Source organism: Lepus europaeus, chromosome 9 (assembly GCF_033115175.1).
Source record: "Lepus europaeus isolate LE1 chromosome 9, mLepTim1.pri, whole genome shotgun sequence".
NCBI lineage: Eukaryota > Metazoa > Chordata > Mammalia > Lagomorpha > Leporidae > Lepus > Lepus europaeus.
The window spans coordinates 116,780,065-116,794,650 of NC_084835.1; the positions used below are offsets into that span (position 1 = coordinate 116,780,065).

General features: G+C 40.2%; 1 protein-coding gene across 2 annotated transcripts in view; it reads left to right on the plus strand.

Moving 5' to 3' along the window:
- DOK6 (docking protein 6) overlaps positions 1-14,586 on the plus strand; it is a 475,096-nt gene that overhangs the window by 295,085 nt on the left and 165,425 nt on the right. For both annotated transcript variants that reach the window (XM_062201788.1, XM_062201789.1), the window contains exon 5: positions 1,958-2,147. In XM_062201788.1, coding sequence (XP_062057772.1) covers positions 1,958-2,147 — 190 coding nt within the window. The remainder of the gene's footprint in view (positions 1-1,957; positions 2,148-14,586) is intronic.

Consider the following 14,586-nt stretch of genomic DNA (forward strand, 5'->3'; position numbering starts at 1 on the left):
TAGGTCTCCAATGTGGGTGGAACTGACCCAAGTAATTGGCCCATCATCTTCTGCCTCCTAGAGTTGGGACTTGAACCCTGGCTCTCAGACTGGGGGTTCAGACATTGTAAACATCATCTTAACTGCCATACCAAATGCTTACTGCTACTTACATTTTTATAGCAATATAGTTCCTTTGCACAAGGAATGTTGCTGACCTATGATTAAATTCCAGTGTGAAGCTGAACTTCATCAAATGGTCTTGACCAGAGACAAGGAGATTGACATTCATGCATTGTCTGTATACCTGAGTCACCACATGGGGTCTAGTTTTCATTTACACTCTTAGATGAGATCATGCTTCTTTGCTTTATTACCTCAAATCCCATTAGAGTGGAATTATGACAGGAATTTGAGTGATGTATTTAATGTTATATGTTGATACTTGGTTGCACACAGGAATTTTAATGATACTTGGAATGTACATCTATTTGGGCTTTTTCTTTGCAGATTATTAGTGGAACAATGTTCTTTCTTCGTTTTTCAGCTACAAAATTGATCTCAATGTCATTTCTTTAGAAAATAAATGTAAAATCCATACATACTAATTTCATAGGTCAATAATCTAAGTAGAAAATCAAATCATCACATTATCTTTTGTCCCAAAATATCCAGACACATGATTATAAATATTGCCTTCGTGGTTACTAAATTTTAAGCTGTCATGCTTAAATTAATTTAACCCATTTGAAATCCGAATCTTGTTTTTTGGCATCATAGAATTCTTATTGGGTAAAATGCCTACCAGAGCAGAGTCTTATCACACAGACAATTCTAGCTCAGTAGCAGAAAGCATTTAGCACAGAAGACCATGCACTTTGATGGATAATAGCACATTCCTAAGCCTATTCCTCTCCCAGCTGCAGCTGCACTATTACGTTTCTCAAAATAATTAATTTGACAGCACTGCCTTTAAAGAAGACTTCACAATTAAATTCTAACTCACAGAGATATATCTGGCAGTAATTCTTGAACTTTTGTTATCATGACCTATTATTTTTTTTTTGCAGTTCCTCAATTCTTGCATCCTCTAGTTACCATGGTGTATATTTATCTGCTCACAGTTAACCAATATTTATTGATCCCTTACTATAAGCCAAAGGGACATTTTTCTGGGCACTTTATGGGGCATACCACATTCTTTACTTCCTGGAACTTGCAAACTAACTTTATTTTTCAAAAATGAAATGCATTGAATGGAATCAAGGGCTGCAGAATTTTGGAATAGCTTCTGAGATGTCCAGAACGTTGCAAAGCAAAGTTTAGAATCGTTGCTTCAGAATCAGATTTTTCAAACACAGAATATCCAGACACGAAAAACAGTTCTGTATGTTTATTTCGCTTACCAAGACAATGCCTTAAGTTCTGCAGAAGGTGTGAATGAATATCAGCTATTATCATAGGCTGAGTAAGACCACAATACAATTGTGTATAGATTAAAAATTATTTTTGCAGTGTATAAATGCTAGTCAGTCTGAGCCTACATTAGATGCCACATGTCACAAAAGTGAATTTGAGTAAGTTCTTGCTTAACTAGAACAAATAAGGCATTTCTCACATCAATTGTGTGTGTGATGTCCACTTAAATTAGGTGAAACTGCAGAGACAACACCATTTGTGCAGAAACTGCACCTCATGTTTATCCTATTTTTCCATCATACAATTTAATAATTGAACTCTCACTATAGGGAATGCATGCCAGGAAAAATTGTAAGTGAGTGAGTGAATGAATGATTAAGAATAATGAATCCCGCTGCTCATACGTAAAATGGGAAGAGGCAATGTTTTGTGATCTACATCGATGTCACTAAGGGATGCAACAATGCTTTCTGAAGTCTGAAGACACAAAAGTCAATACAGAGCTGCCTTGGTCATACCTCCTGTCACTTAATTTCCTGCATTCTTTGTTTCTCTGTAGAACGATTCAATGTGTATCTGATGCCAACACCAAATCTGGATATTTACGGTGAATGCACAATGCAGATCACTCATGAGAATATCTATCTCTGGGATATCCACAACGCCAAGGTCAAATTGGTGATGTGGCCTCTTAGCTCGCTGAGAAGATATGGTCGAGACTCGACATGGTTCACCTTTGAGTCAGGAAGGTAAGTTCCAACGCAGCGACCTACTGCAGGAGGAGGGGGCAGACTCCTAAAAGGAAGTTTCTCTCTGCCATTACAGACAATGGGATGACCGCAGGTTGTTTTTGTTGGTTTGTTTTATACAGAGTAGAAGTTAACATGTATATAATTTTTTCAGGTTCTTGTTGATACTTTGGATACAAAGGTACTAATTCTCTGGCAGGTTAATGACCTCATTCAAAATGACTTCCTTCCCTTACAGTAACATCAAATTAGTTTCATAATTATTTTAATAATGTGATACACTTTGCAGTTTTATTACAATACTATGTTTTTTTGCATGCAGTAAGATTTCCATAAGTTAAATGTGTCCCTGTTCACATTTGTTTCTGAAATTTTCGTTAACAAACAATGTTAAAGTAAATTTGATATAAAATTATGTATATATTGCCACTCTGGTTTGAGGTAAGGTAATGTATTTCTCATTCATACAGATGTTTATGTTAATAACATTAGTTAAGTTTGATATTAATTAAGAATGACTGAAGAAATGTTGGCAGATCTATAACTTACAAGACATGTAACTCAAATTTTAAACCTAGTCAGGGAAGGCAAATACGTCAGTTTCTTCAGCACAGCATATGGTTGGAATCCATAAATGTTTGAAGTGTACACTTGATTCACAGCCATTATTCATGAACATAGATTTAGACATGAGCCACAACCAATCAAATATATGCCTTTATGCTGGGTCACTTTTATGACATTGTCACACACACAAGATAAGACTGCTGTTTGGGGGTTCCATATAAGAAAGAGATGTTTGATACATCAGTCTTCACACAGGGTATATAATTTATCACATTCTTAAAATGCATCTGCAGTCCTAAAAGATGATTATGAGGTGTCACTGCATTTCATATAGCAATTTTAAAATTCATAATTTTCCTCTTAAAAACTATCTATCACTGTCTATACAAGGTAAGTTGTGTGTCCCTTAAAAATCTAAGAAAACAAATCCTGAGCTGGAATGATTTTACTAGTTGGAGCCAATTTGCAGTAAGGAAAAGTGCCTCCACCACACTGATTTCTCTGCAAACTCTTGGATCTTGTGTGTACTTAACAGTTATGAAATCATTCAACTACCTACTTCCATCTAGCTGGGTGTTGAGAGTCTAATGGGGAGGAAACATTTTCATAAGAAAGTAAACATTTTTAAACATCTTCACTATTTTAAAAAAATTTTGTTTATGAGAAAGGGACTTTTTTAGGGGTTCACTGACCTAACAATCTGATACATTTATTTTAGTGGCCTTAAAGGAACTATTCCTGTGGAAAGCAATGAATATTTTTTATCCTCACTGGGCAAACTTTGGGATCCTCTCCTGGTCATCTTTGTGTGCATACCTAACATCTTTTCTTATGCAGAATAATGTAATTGTCTTGTCTGTTTCATCATTTCAATAGGTTTCTTTTTTTAGAAAGTTTTTATTTAATAAATATAAATTTCATAGGTATAGCTTTTGGAATATAGTGGTTCTTCCCCCCCATACCTGCCCTCCCATCCCTACTCCTGCCCCACCTCCTACTCCCTCTCACATCTCATTCTTCATTAAGATTCATTTTTAATTATCTTTATATACAGATGACCAACTCTATACTAAGTAACAATTTCAACAGTTTGCACCCACATAGACAGACAAAGTATAAAGTACTGTTTGAAGACAAGTTTTACCGTTAATTCTCATAGCACAACTCATTAAGGACAGAGGTCCTACATGGGGAGTAAGTACACAGTGATTCTTGTTGTTTTAACAATTGGCACTCTTAATTTTGACATCAGTGGTCACCCGAGGCTCTTATCATGAGCTGCCAAGGCTATGGAAGCCTTTTGAGTCCACAAACTCTGCCAGTATTTAGACAGGGCCACAAGCAAAGTGGAAGTTCTCTCCTCCCTTCAGAGAAAGGTTCCTCCTTCTTTGATGGCCCCTTTTTCCACTGGGATCTCACTCACAGCGATCTTTCACATAGGTCATTTTTTGCCAGAGTGTCTTGGCTTTCCATGCCTGAAATGCTCTCATGGGCTTTTTAGCCAGATCTGAATGCCTTAAGGGCTGATTCTGAGACCAGAGTGCTGTTTAGGGCGTTTGTCATTCTATGAGTCTGCTGTGTGGTTTCTACTCAAATAACAAGTATTCTTTCATTTTCAGTAGCTTTAAGAATTTTCACGCCATTTATGCCTGTCCACATTAGTCTTTGTCAATTTCTTATTCCTTTAATCTTTAATAGGAGTGAACTGAACCTTCACAGATGTTTGAATCAACATTCTCAACCAAAACAGCAAATTACTCAATATACAACTTGCCTTATTGAATAATCAACATGGATTGGTCTTGTACAATCTTGATTTTTAAAAACTTTAAGATTGGGGCCAGGACTGTGGCACAGCAAGTTAAAGCCCTGGCCTGCAATGTCGGCATTCTATATAGGTGCTGGTTTGAGTCCTGGTTGCTGCACTTCTGACCCAGCTCCCTGTTAATGTGCCTGGGAAAGCAGTATAAGATGACCCAAGTCTTTGTGCCCCTGCACCCACGTGGGAGACCTAGAAGAAGATCCTGGCTCCTGGCTTCAGATGGGCTCAGCTCTGGCTGTTATAGCCATCTAGGGAGTGAACCGGCAGATGGAAGACCTCTCTCTCTCTTTGTCTCTACCTCTCTCTGTAACTCTGCGTTTCAAATAAATAAAGTAAATCTTAAAAAAAACTTTAAGATACATGAAAAACATAAACATATTGGAATCAATAAGGTCCATAATCTTCAAAGGTTTTATTGTTGTCTTAGGAGATATTTTTCTCTTTTTTTAAATTTGTTTTTGCCAGAATAACATCTTAAAACATCAAATATCCTAATATTTAGAAATCATCTTGATACCCATACTCCTACGTGCTCTGGATATGAGAGCATTAGATTTAAATAAGAGCTCTTTCACTTAATGCCTCAATCCAGGTCATTTGCAACCTCTGAGTTTCAGTTTTCTTTTTTGTATTAGAAGAAGAATAATCTATACTTTTCAGCTGTGTTTGGAAACAATGAGTGAGTTAGTGTGTATAAAACAGCACACCACATAGTATAGCCATATATTGGCATTATTTTTTTAATATTTATTTATTTATATTTGAAAGGTAGAGTTACAGAGAGGCAGAGGCAGAGAGAGAGAGAGATCTTTTATCTACTGGTTCACTCCCCAAATGGCCATAACAGCCTGAACTGGGCCAATCCGAAGCCAGGAGCCAGGATCTTCCTCCTGGTATCCCGTGTGGGTGCAGGGGCCCAAAGACTTGGGCCATCCTCCACTGGTTTCCCAGGCTATAGCAGAGAGCTGGACAGAAGTGGAACAACCAGGTCTCGAACCAGTGCCCATATGGGATGCCGGCCCTGCAGACAGCGGGTTTACCCCATATGCCTCAGTGCCAGCCCCATAATAGCATTTAAGAAATCATGATCGCGTACTGTTTCTCAGACATTATATAATTTGTTAGACTCTAGTATCTGAATTAAACTTCTTGTTCAGTGTGAAGAATTCTCTCCATGGAGCACTCTGCTAAAACATATCCTCAGACCAAAGCACAGGACATGAAAAGGGAGTGAAAAGAGAAGCAAATAGCTTGGGAGAAGCATGCATTCAAATGCCAGAGATCCTTGTCAATCTATGTCTGGGAATCATCAGTGTTACTTGTCCTGAGTCCAGAACTTGAGGCCCTATTTGTGAAAATGGGACCTGGTGCCTCAAGATTTGCAGAACAAATAAAGGGAATGTGGAGTAGTTGCTTGCATGCTAACCGGTGCTTTGGGCATAGCTACAGTTAATAGATTCCTATCTCTTTGAAGAGTCAATAGGATACATTAAGAACTTGCTCATTTAAAAGGCGTCATTCCTTAGATAAGTATGTGCTCCAATATTGCTGTCCACTATAATAAATAAAGCCACACTCATCACATATAAAGACATAAGCAATTCTCCAGTTATGTTCTTAGCAGGACCTCTTTAAAGAATTTCTAGACAAAGGTTGCAAATGTTTGAAAGCTTCTTCACAATACAGTAAATTGCTTTTACGGAAAGTGATATCCATTCATACAATCTCTGTAAGTACAGATAGAGTGCACCCTTCCCCCATAGATGGTAACATTACAATGACGATTTAAGATCCATTTCCTTTTAAGATTTATTTGAAAAGAGAGAGAAACACACACAGAGAGAGAGAGAGATCTTCCATCCTCTGGTTCACTCCCTGAGTGAACAACAGCCAGAGCTGAGCCAAGCTGAAGCCAGGAGCCAGGAACTCCATCCAGGTCTACCACATGGGTGGCAAGGACCCAAGTACTTGGGCCATCACCTGCTGTTCTCCCAGGTGCATTGACAGGAAGCTGGATCAGAAGCAAAGGAGCTAGGAATCAAACTGGCACTCTGGTATGGGATGCTAGCTTTGCATGTATGCCACAACACCAGCGCTGAGATAGTTCTGCTTTGGCAGAGGCATCTGTTACATCAGTTTTGTTCTTTTCTATTTGATTCTTTGTCATTGAGGTTGGAGTCTGTCCTTCCATGCACAGTTTATTTTTATTTTTTCCCTCTCTGAATTTTGGGTGTCATTTACCCTTTAATGATTGTTGTATTTATTATAATATTGTGCATCTGACTTGTAAATTCCAAGTTCTCTAGCTCTTGTTAAAGGGAGTCCAGGGCAGAGTGTTATGTTGAGGACTGACCCAGAGAAGTAAAGTGTGGGTCTGGCCTGGTGAGAGTGCTGGTGTTGAGACTGGGGACAGTTTAAAGGTCTGACTGGCAAGTCATCTTAGCAAATAGGAAGCTATCATCTAAATTTTTCACATTTTATTTCATTAGCTTGCTACACAAAGCATATTATTTAGTATAAAATTTTAGCCATTCACTTATATTTCTATGTTTACTGGAAAGTTAAAATAGGATATGGCAAAATACTCTTTTCTTTCTGCCAGACTTGTTCGGATGCATTGTTAAGTTCTGTTGTACCACCAAGATGTAAAGTGAACAGCAGGGATGGCTCTAGATCATCCATTCAGGAGGAACATACCCTATTCACCCTGGTCATTAGAGTCATGCACTGTGGACCAGCTGAGGGGAAGCACTGAGATTTCTGTGCGAGTCCCCCTCTGTGGGGCCTGACTATGAGGAATTCATAGTCTCTCCTCAATTCACAGCAATTTCCCTTTTACCATAATGATCATAAATTTGCATTTTAGGAATAAAAAACAGCCAATTTGCCATGCAAGCTCATTTGCCCCTCAAAAACAAAAACAAACAAACAAACAAAACCCCACAGAAGATACCAGACCTGCAGAGGAACTCATTGGGTTCTTGCTTGATTTTGTGCAGTCTTACCCTATGAAAGGCAAAACTACTTTCCCAACTGCTGGTGTGGCATTTTCATTTCATATAACCTCATAAATATTGTAAGCAGAAATCACAGTGAGTTCAAATGCCTGAGGACAAAATTCAAGTAAGCCTCCAAACCGGTTTTTTTTGTTTGTTTTTTTTTTTGTTTGTTTTTTAGTAAAGTGTTCAACACCTAACACCCCATACTTAGCACAATGTTTAGTATCACAAGATTGATATTAAAATATATACTGATGTTAAAATTATATGTCTCTGGGGTGAATGGTTGGTGTAGTCATTAATGATACCTACATCCCACATCAGAATGCCTGGGTTTGACTCAAAGCTCTACTCTCTACTCCCTAACAATGCACACCATGGAAGCATCTGGTGATTGCTCAAGTGCTTGGGTCCCTGCCACCCATGTGAGAGAACTAGGCTGAGTTCTTGACACCTGCCGTAGGCCTGGCCCAGCCCCACATATTGTGGGCATTTGGTAAGTGAACCAGCAGATGGGCGTTCTCTCTGTGTCTCTTTGTTGACTTCTGTGCCACTCAAACAAATATAAATATATGTTTCACTGACTTTCATAGTTAGCCTCTATTTAGAAGCCTAGAAAATTCTAGTTATAGATTTTAACAACTGAAAATGTAAAATAATACTATTTTTTTTTATTTGACAGATAGAGTTAGACAGTGAGAGAGACAGAAAGAAAGGTCTTCCCTCCGTTGGTTCACGTCCCAAATGGCCACCATGGCCGGAGCTACGCCGATCCAAAGTGAGGAGCCAGGTGCTTCCTCCTGGTCTCCCATGCGGGTGCAGGAGCCCAAGCACTTGGGCCACCCTCCACTGCCTTCCCAGGGCACAGCAGAGAGCTGGACTGGAAGAGGAGCAACTGGAACTAGAACCCAGAGCCCATATGGGATGCTGGCGCCACAGGTGGAGGATTAACCAAGTGAGCCACAGTGCCAGCCCCAGTACTAAATATTTTAATGGTTCCTATGAGATGAGGGTTAATAGAAACAGTTGCTATATAGGGTGTTAATATATGGTGTATTAAGGATTCTATGATATCATAGGTAGGCTTAATTCATCTTTAAGTCTTCCTTCATCAGAATGCAAAAAGGAAGCTTTCTCCCACTAATGTATGACCAAGTAACCAAGTACATTTTAAAAAGAAGTTAAAAAGAGAAATAAAAGGACTTATAAATGGAAAGATAAAGTGGGGAATACTTAAATGTGACTCAAAGCTTGGAAAATATATAATGTGGAAATATAATGTAAAAAACACCTATCTATGTTAAATATAATATACAGATTGAGTGTTCCTTATTCTAAATTCTTGGGCTAGAAGTATTTCAGAGTTTTTCAGACTTTGGAGCATTTACCAGTTGAACATTCCAATCTGATAATCCAAAATTTGAAATTCTCCGAAATCTACAACTATTGTTTTAGATTTTTGAATTTTATATTTTAGGATTAGGGTTACTCAACCTTTCTAAGGTACAAGTTAGTGCAGGAGTTTCTAAAGCTTTCTCACATACAGAGTCTAATTCTTCTGAAACAACCCTGAGTTATCAGTGCCATTGGTTGTTCTTTTTTCACAAAATATTTTTTCTTTGCCATCCAGAGTGTCAGTGGCACACATTTCTCCATAAGGGAGTGGGCTGATGTCACTCTAGGATTTCCTTTTGAGGTATCTGCTCTGCAAGTTTTAGGTTGGTTGATGCATAATTTGTCTTCTAGAAGATATTCATAAGAGGTTTGAGACAACAGATAGGACTCTCGTTCCCAAACGGTCCTAAGACAGTTCTTGACTGAAACATAGAAGCGTTGTAATTGGGGCTGGTGCTGTGGTGTAGAGGGTGAAAGCTGCTGCCTGCAGTGCCGGCATCCCATGTGGGCACTGGTTCAAGTCCTGGCTGCTCTGTTTCTGATCCAGCTCTCTGCTATAGCCTGGGAAAGCAGTGGAGGATGGCCTGGGTCCTTGGGCCTCTGCACCCATGTGGGAGACCCAGAAGAGGCTCTGGGCTCCTGGCTTCAGATCAGCTCAGCTCCGGCCATTGTAGCCAGTTGGGGAGTGAACCAGCAGATGGAAGACCTCTCTATCTCTCTGCCTCTCCTTGTCTCTCTGTGTAGCTCTGACTTTCAAATAAATAAATCTTTTAAAAAAGAGTTGTAACTGATTAAACTGGAATATGACTAAATTCAAATGAATCACCAACACTTCAGATAAGTTCAGTAGAAGTAGGAAAATCTTGAACATGTGCATGTGGAGTGTCCTCACTACCACATGGCAGAAAGCTCAGAGTGATGCTATTCGAAACTAGGTGACATAAATAGTTATAAAATACACTTACAGCCGGCGCCGCGGCTCACTAGGCTAATCCTCCACCTGCAGTGCCAGCACCCCAGGTTCTAGTCCTGGTTGGGGTGCCAGTTCTGTCCCGGTTGCTCCTCTTCCAGTCCAGCTCTCTGCTGTGGCCTGGGAAGGCAGTGGAGGATGGCCCAAGTCCTTGGGCACGGCTCCCTCATGGGAGACCAGGAGGAAGCACCCGGCTCCTGGCTTCACAGCGTGAAGGCCGTAGCAGCCGTGTGGGGGGTGAACCAATGGAAGGAAGACCTTTCTCTCTGTCTCTCTCTCTCTCACTGTCTAACTCTGCCTGTCAAAAATAAATAATTAAATAAAAAATAAAATAAAATACACTTACTTCCAGAAATGCTAAATGTAAAACTGTGTGTATCTGAGAAATGAATGAAGTAATCGATGAATAGTGTGATTGTTCTAATAAATCCAAGAGCAGTGAGTTCATGGGAGATGAGAGTCTCGGGGTAGAGGTGGTGACCATTTATCAATCCAAGGGGATATCAAATCAGAAGTCCTCTCTTTCTCTCTGTGCATTTTGTCCATTTGATTCCAGATATCCTTTCTTGATAAGACTATTAATAAAGTTGGAGAACTTTCTGAAGGAGAATAAAAGTCCTAAAAGGAAGGCTAAAACTGTCGTTGTATCCCTATAGACCAATTAGTGAAAAGCAATTCTCATTAAAGTATGTGTGGGTTCAATAAAAATGTATTGAACTTTACAGTCAATGGAGCAAAAACCAAGATCAGAACCTCCATTTCTTGATAAGAACAGTTTCCTAAGGCATTTAATTAATGCTTTCTCCTGGGGGAAAGTTGGTCCTAGTATTATTATAGCAAGATTTACCAAATTAGAAAAGGGGGAGTTGGGAGAAGAAGGAACCTAATTCCTTAAAGGTTTTGTCTTCACACTATTTTTTTTTTAACTAGAGGAAGGATTTTAGGTAGACCTCTCTTTTTTTATATTGCATACATTGCTGGTATAAATTTTCACAGCCTTTCCTAATTACATTTATCATATAATTAAAGCTCAATTAACATTATGATTTTTATCTTTTTGTGACATCAGAAACCCCATTTATTCACTGAACTTAGTTCATTTTTCAAATACTACAGTAAGGACTAGAGAAGTGAAGATTGGGTAATACATAATCTCTCCCCTTAGTAGCTCAAAGGTACTGGAGAGACAGATAAACAAATGGTTAGGATAAAAACAGAAACACAAGAGGTTAAGTATTAGGAAAATAGGTTAAGTTATGCTATATAATTTCAATGATAATAATAATATGACCCTCAAACCCCAAAGGCCAAACATAATGAAGCTTTACTTCTCACTTAGGCTATATCTGATGCAGGCCTAGACATGTGACTGAGCCTCTGGATTCAGGACCACAGGCTGCTGCAATCTGGTGACCCAGACTTCTCAGTTCTCAGCCGCCACCTCATTGTCAGAGCAGTGGGAAAGGGTTGGAACGTTCTCCAGCAAGCACATTACAGATCGACTAGTGTCTCCCCAAAATCCATGAGTTAAAACTTTAACCCCCCGATATAACTCTAGATGGAAGTAGGAGCTACTGTGGAGGCAAGAAAGATGAAATGAGCTCATGAGGGTGAAGTCCTAAACGAAACAGAATATGGGCTTTATGAGAGAGAGAGAGAGAGAGAGAGAGAGAGAGAGAGAGAGAGAGACCATTCTGCCCCTATGCAAAGGAAAGACCATACCAACACACAGTGAGAAGGTGGCCATTTGCAAACCAGGAGAGCCTTCACCCCAACCTGACCATGCTGTCAGCCTCATCTCGAGTCTCCATTTTTTATGAGAAAATAAATGTCTGAAGTTTAAACCACCCAGTTGGCTAGTTTGTTACAGTAGGCTGAACACAAAACATTCAAATAGTGTGGTGTAGAAATAATGCATGTTACTTCCAGACAAGCCAGAGCACTGGTCGCATAATCCCACCTAAACGGCACAGGAGTGCGTGGAGTACTCAGTGAGCCCGCCTGTCCGCCACAATCCTGTCTCTAGTCAGCGAGACTGCTGTTCATGCCTTTTCCCTACACAGTGGCCACAGATTCTAGAGTCAGCAGATGGTTATAGCTGGTCTACCTCAGGCCCAGGGATGACTTCGCTTGGTCCTGAAAGAAGGATCTAAAAAAAAATTTGATTTTGCGTCTGCCCACTCTTACCCAGTGAACAGTGGTTTAGGAGAGTCAGGAAGCCTACCACTGCAAACACCCCCGCTCAGGGAAAGAGGAACTGACTCTGAGATACTTGCTTTGCTTGCTTCTTACATATCCACAAACAAGGGTGAACAAGGATTCTCATTGCACTCTGGGAGGAGCTTGCTCACCTGTGTTCTCCTTGGCTCTGCCCTCTGTCCCTGGATTTCCCTTTATCCTTATCCTCCTTGGCCATGTCTGAAGCAGACATTGAGAAAATGTTCCCACCGTGTTCCAAGTTTCTCAGCCTACTTTGTGCCCTGAGGGGCAACAATCACCTAATCAATTCTTCGCCCAGGTCGCTTTTTTCCAATTAAAGATTATGTTGCATAGAGCACCCTGAGGCTGCTTTTTACCTTGGTAACACTTAATCAACTGAGAGATTTTAAAAGCAAAAGGTGTGAAGATTGCACACTTAATCTGCTCTTCCACTTAAGACTTTAACTTGCATCTGTCACCTAAAAACTATACTAATTTTATCTCCTGCTAGTTGGTGTTTTAACATAGTCACCTTATCCACTTTGCAGGGATCTGAAATCTTCAAATCTCTTTCGTTTCATTGCAAATTCTCAATTTCTTCCTCAGGTTTAATTTTATTTTGTTTTGCTTTGTAGTAATAGTTTGCGAGTCAACAAAAACTATTGACATTTTCTTACCCAGTGTCTTCCACAAATGTTGGGAAGATATAAATTTAGAAAAAGCTCTTCTCGGCCGGCGCCATAGCTTAACAGGCTAATCCTCCGCCTTGCGGCGCTGGCACACCAGGTTCTAGTCCCGGTTGGGGTGCCGGATTCTATCCCGGTTGCCCCTTTTCCAGGCCAGCTCTCTGCTATGGCCCGGGAGTGCAGTGGAGGATGGCCCAAGTCCTTGGGCCCTGCACCCGCGTGGGAGACCAGGAAAAGAACCTGGCTCCTGGCTTCGGATCAGCACGATGTGCCGGCCGCAGCGGCCATTGGGGGGTGAAACAACGGCAAAAAGGAAGACCTTTCTCTCTGTCTCTCCCTCTCACTATCCACTCTGCCTGTCTAAAAAAAAAAAAAAAAGAAAAAGAAAAAAGAAAAAGCTCTTCTCAGTGCAGGACACTATTGACAACTGTAAGAGGGAAAGCAAGCATTCTTACTATTGACTAAGGTTAAACCAGATGTTACAAAGACAGAAGGAAAACCTCACCCTTTGATATAGTGAAGCAGACACAACCCGTCACATACGTATTTCCAGAATAAACAGTAATTTCACGGAAGAGAACAAGACGGCACCATTTGTCATAGGTAGCTCATTCTGGAAATCGGGGTGGCCACCTGTAGTAGCTAATTTGCACAACATCCAGAAGGGGGCAAAAATTCTCCTACCTTATGACAAGAGGAGGTGGCTGGTTCTTGAGGTTAGGCTCCCAGCGCTGTCAGAAACTGAGTGATAAGGATGCTATCTCCCTCCGTGTTTGCATGTCAAAGAGAGCTCCTGATTCCAGGAGAGAAGCCTTTCAGGGTCTTTAAGCTGACCAAAGAGCTATCAAGTTTTTGAAAGAATTATGTACATCTCAAAGAGAGAAGAGAGAACTTAACAGTTACAGGGTTTCTAAAGTAAATGTGGTAAGAAAAGTGATAGGAAGAGCAGGCTTTTTTCCCCTCCCCATGTCTCAGCTGAGAGAATTAATCCTCTTATTTTTAATTTGTTATTTGTTCTTACAACCTAGAAGCTCGTGAGTCATGCAACTGGCCTACCAAGTTACCACAAATTTCACCATGAGGCAAGCATTTCACCAAATGTCTCATCGCCAAATAATATCATTTTCCCAGCTTCCATATTATTTTCCTTTATCCCTGGCTCAGTCATTGTTTCAATGCCACATATTTGAGAGATATTTATTTTTTACCACAGCATTATTAGAATTAAGTAGACTTATTCTGAAATAAACACTAACTCAGTAGCTTACTGCAAAGGAATTTATTTCCCATTTACACTAGCCCATTTTGGATCTGGGCAATTATCCTGGGCAACCACAGCAATACTTGCTTCAAGAAATAAATTCTTTGGCTTAAGTGCATCCCTTCGGTTCCCAGCTCTTTATCAGGAGCTAGTCATCTGGCTCCCAGATTGCAATGGATGTTGGGAAATGTAGGGGAGCAGGAGACATTTAGAGAACAGTGCTGTTTAGGCAAAAGGGGCAGCAAATCAGTTTAAGGATTTAGGAAATGTTTAATGAAGCAAATGAGCTGCATTGAGAACCCTAAAGATTGAGCTGGATTACTGAAGGTAAAGAAGGAAGTTGGCACGGTGATGGGGACGTCAGAGCATTCTTAGTGGAAGAACAGGATGGGTGAAGTATGGATGTTCCATACTAGAGCTTTGGTGCTGGGGGTAGGGTAAGAAAGAGCAAGTGGGAAGTTTGTTAGAACGGCAGATACAGCCCAGGACCAGGAATGTGTTCCAGGCCATACCAAACAAACAAACAAAACTGGTCTTTGA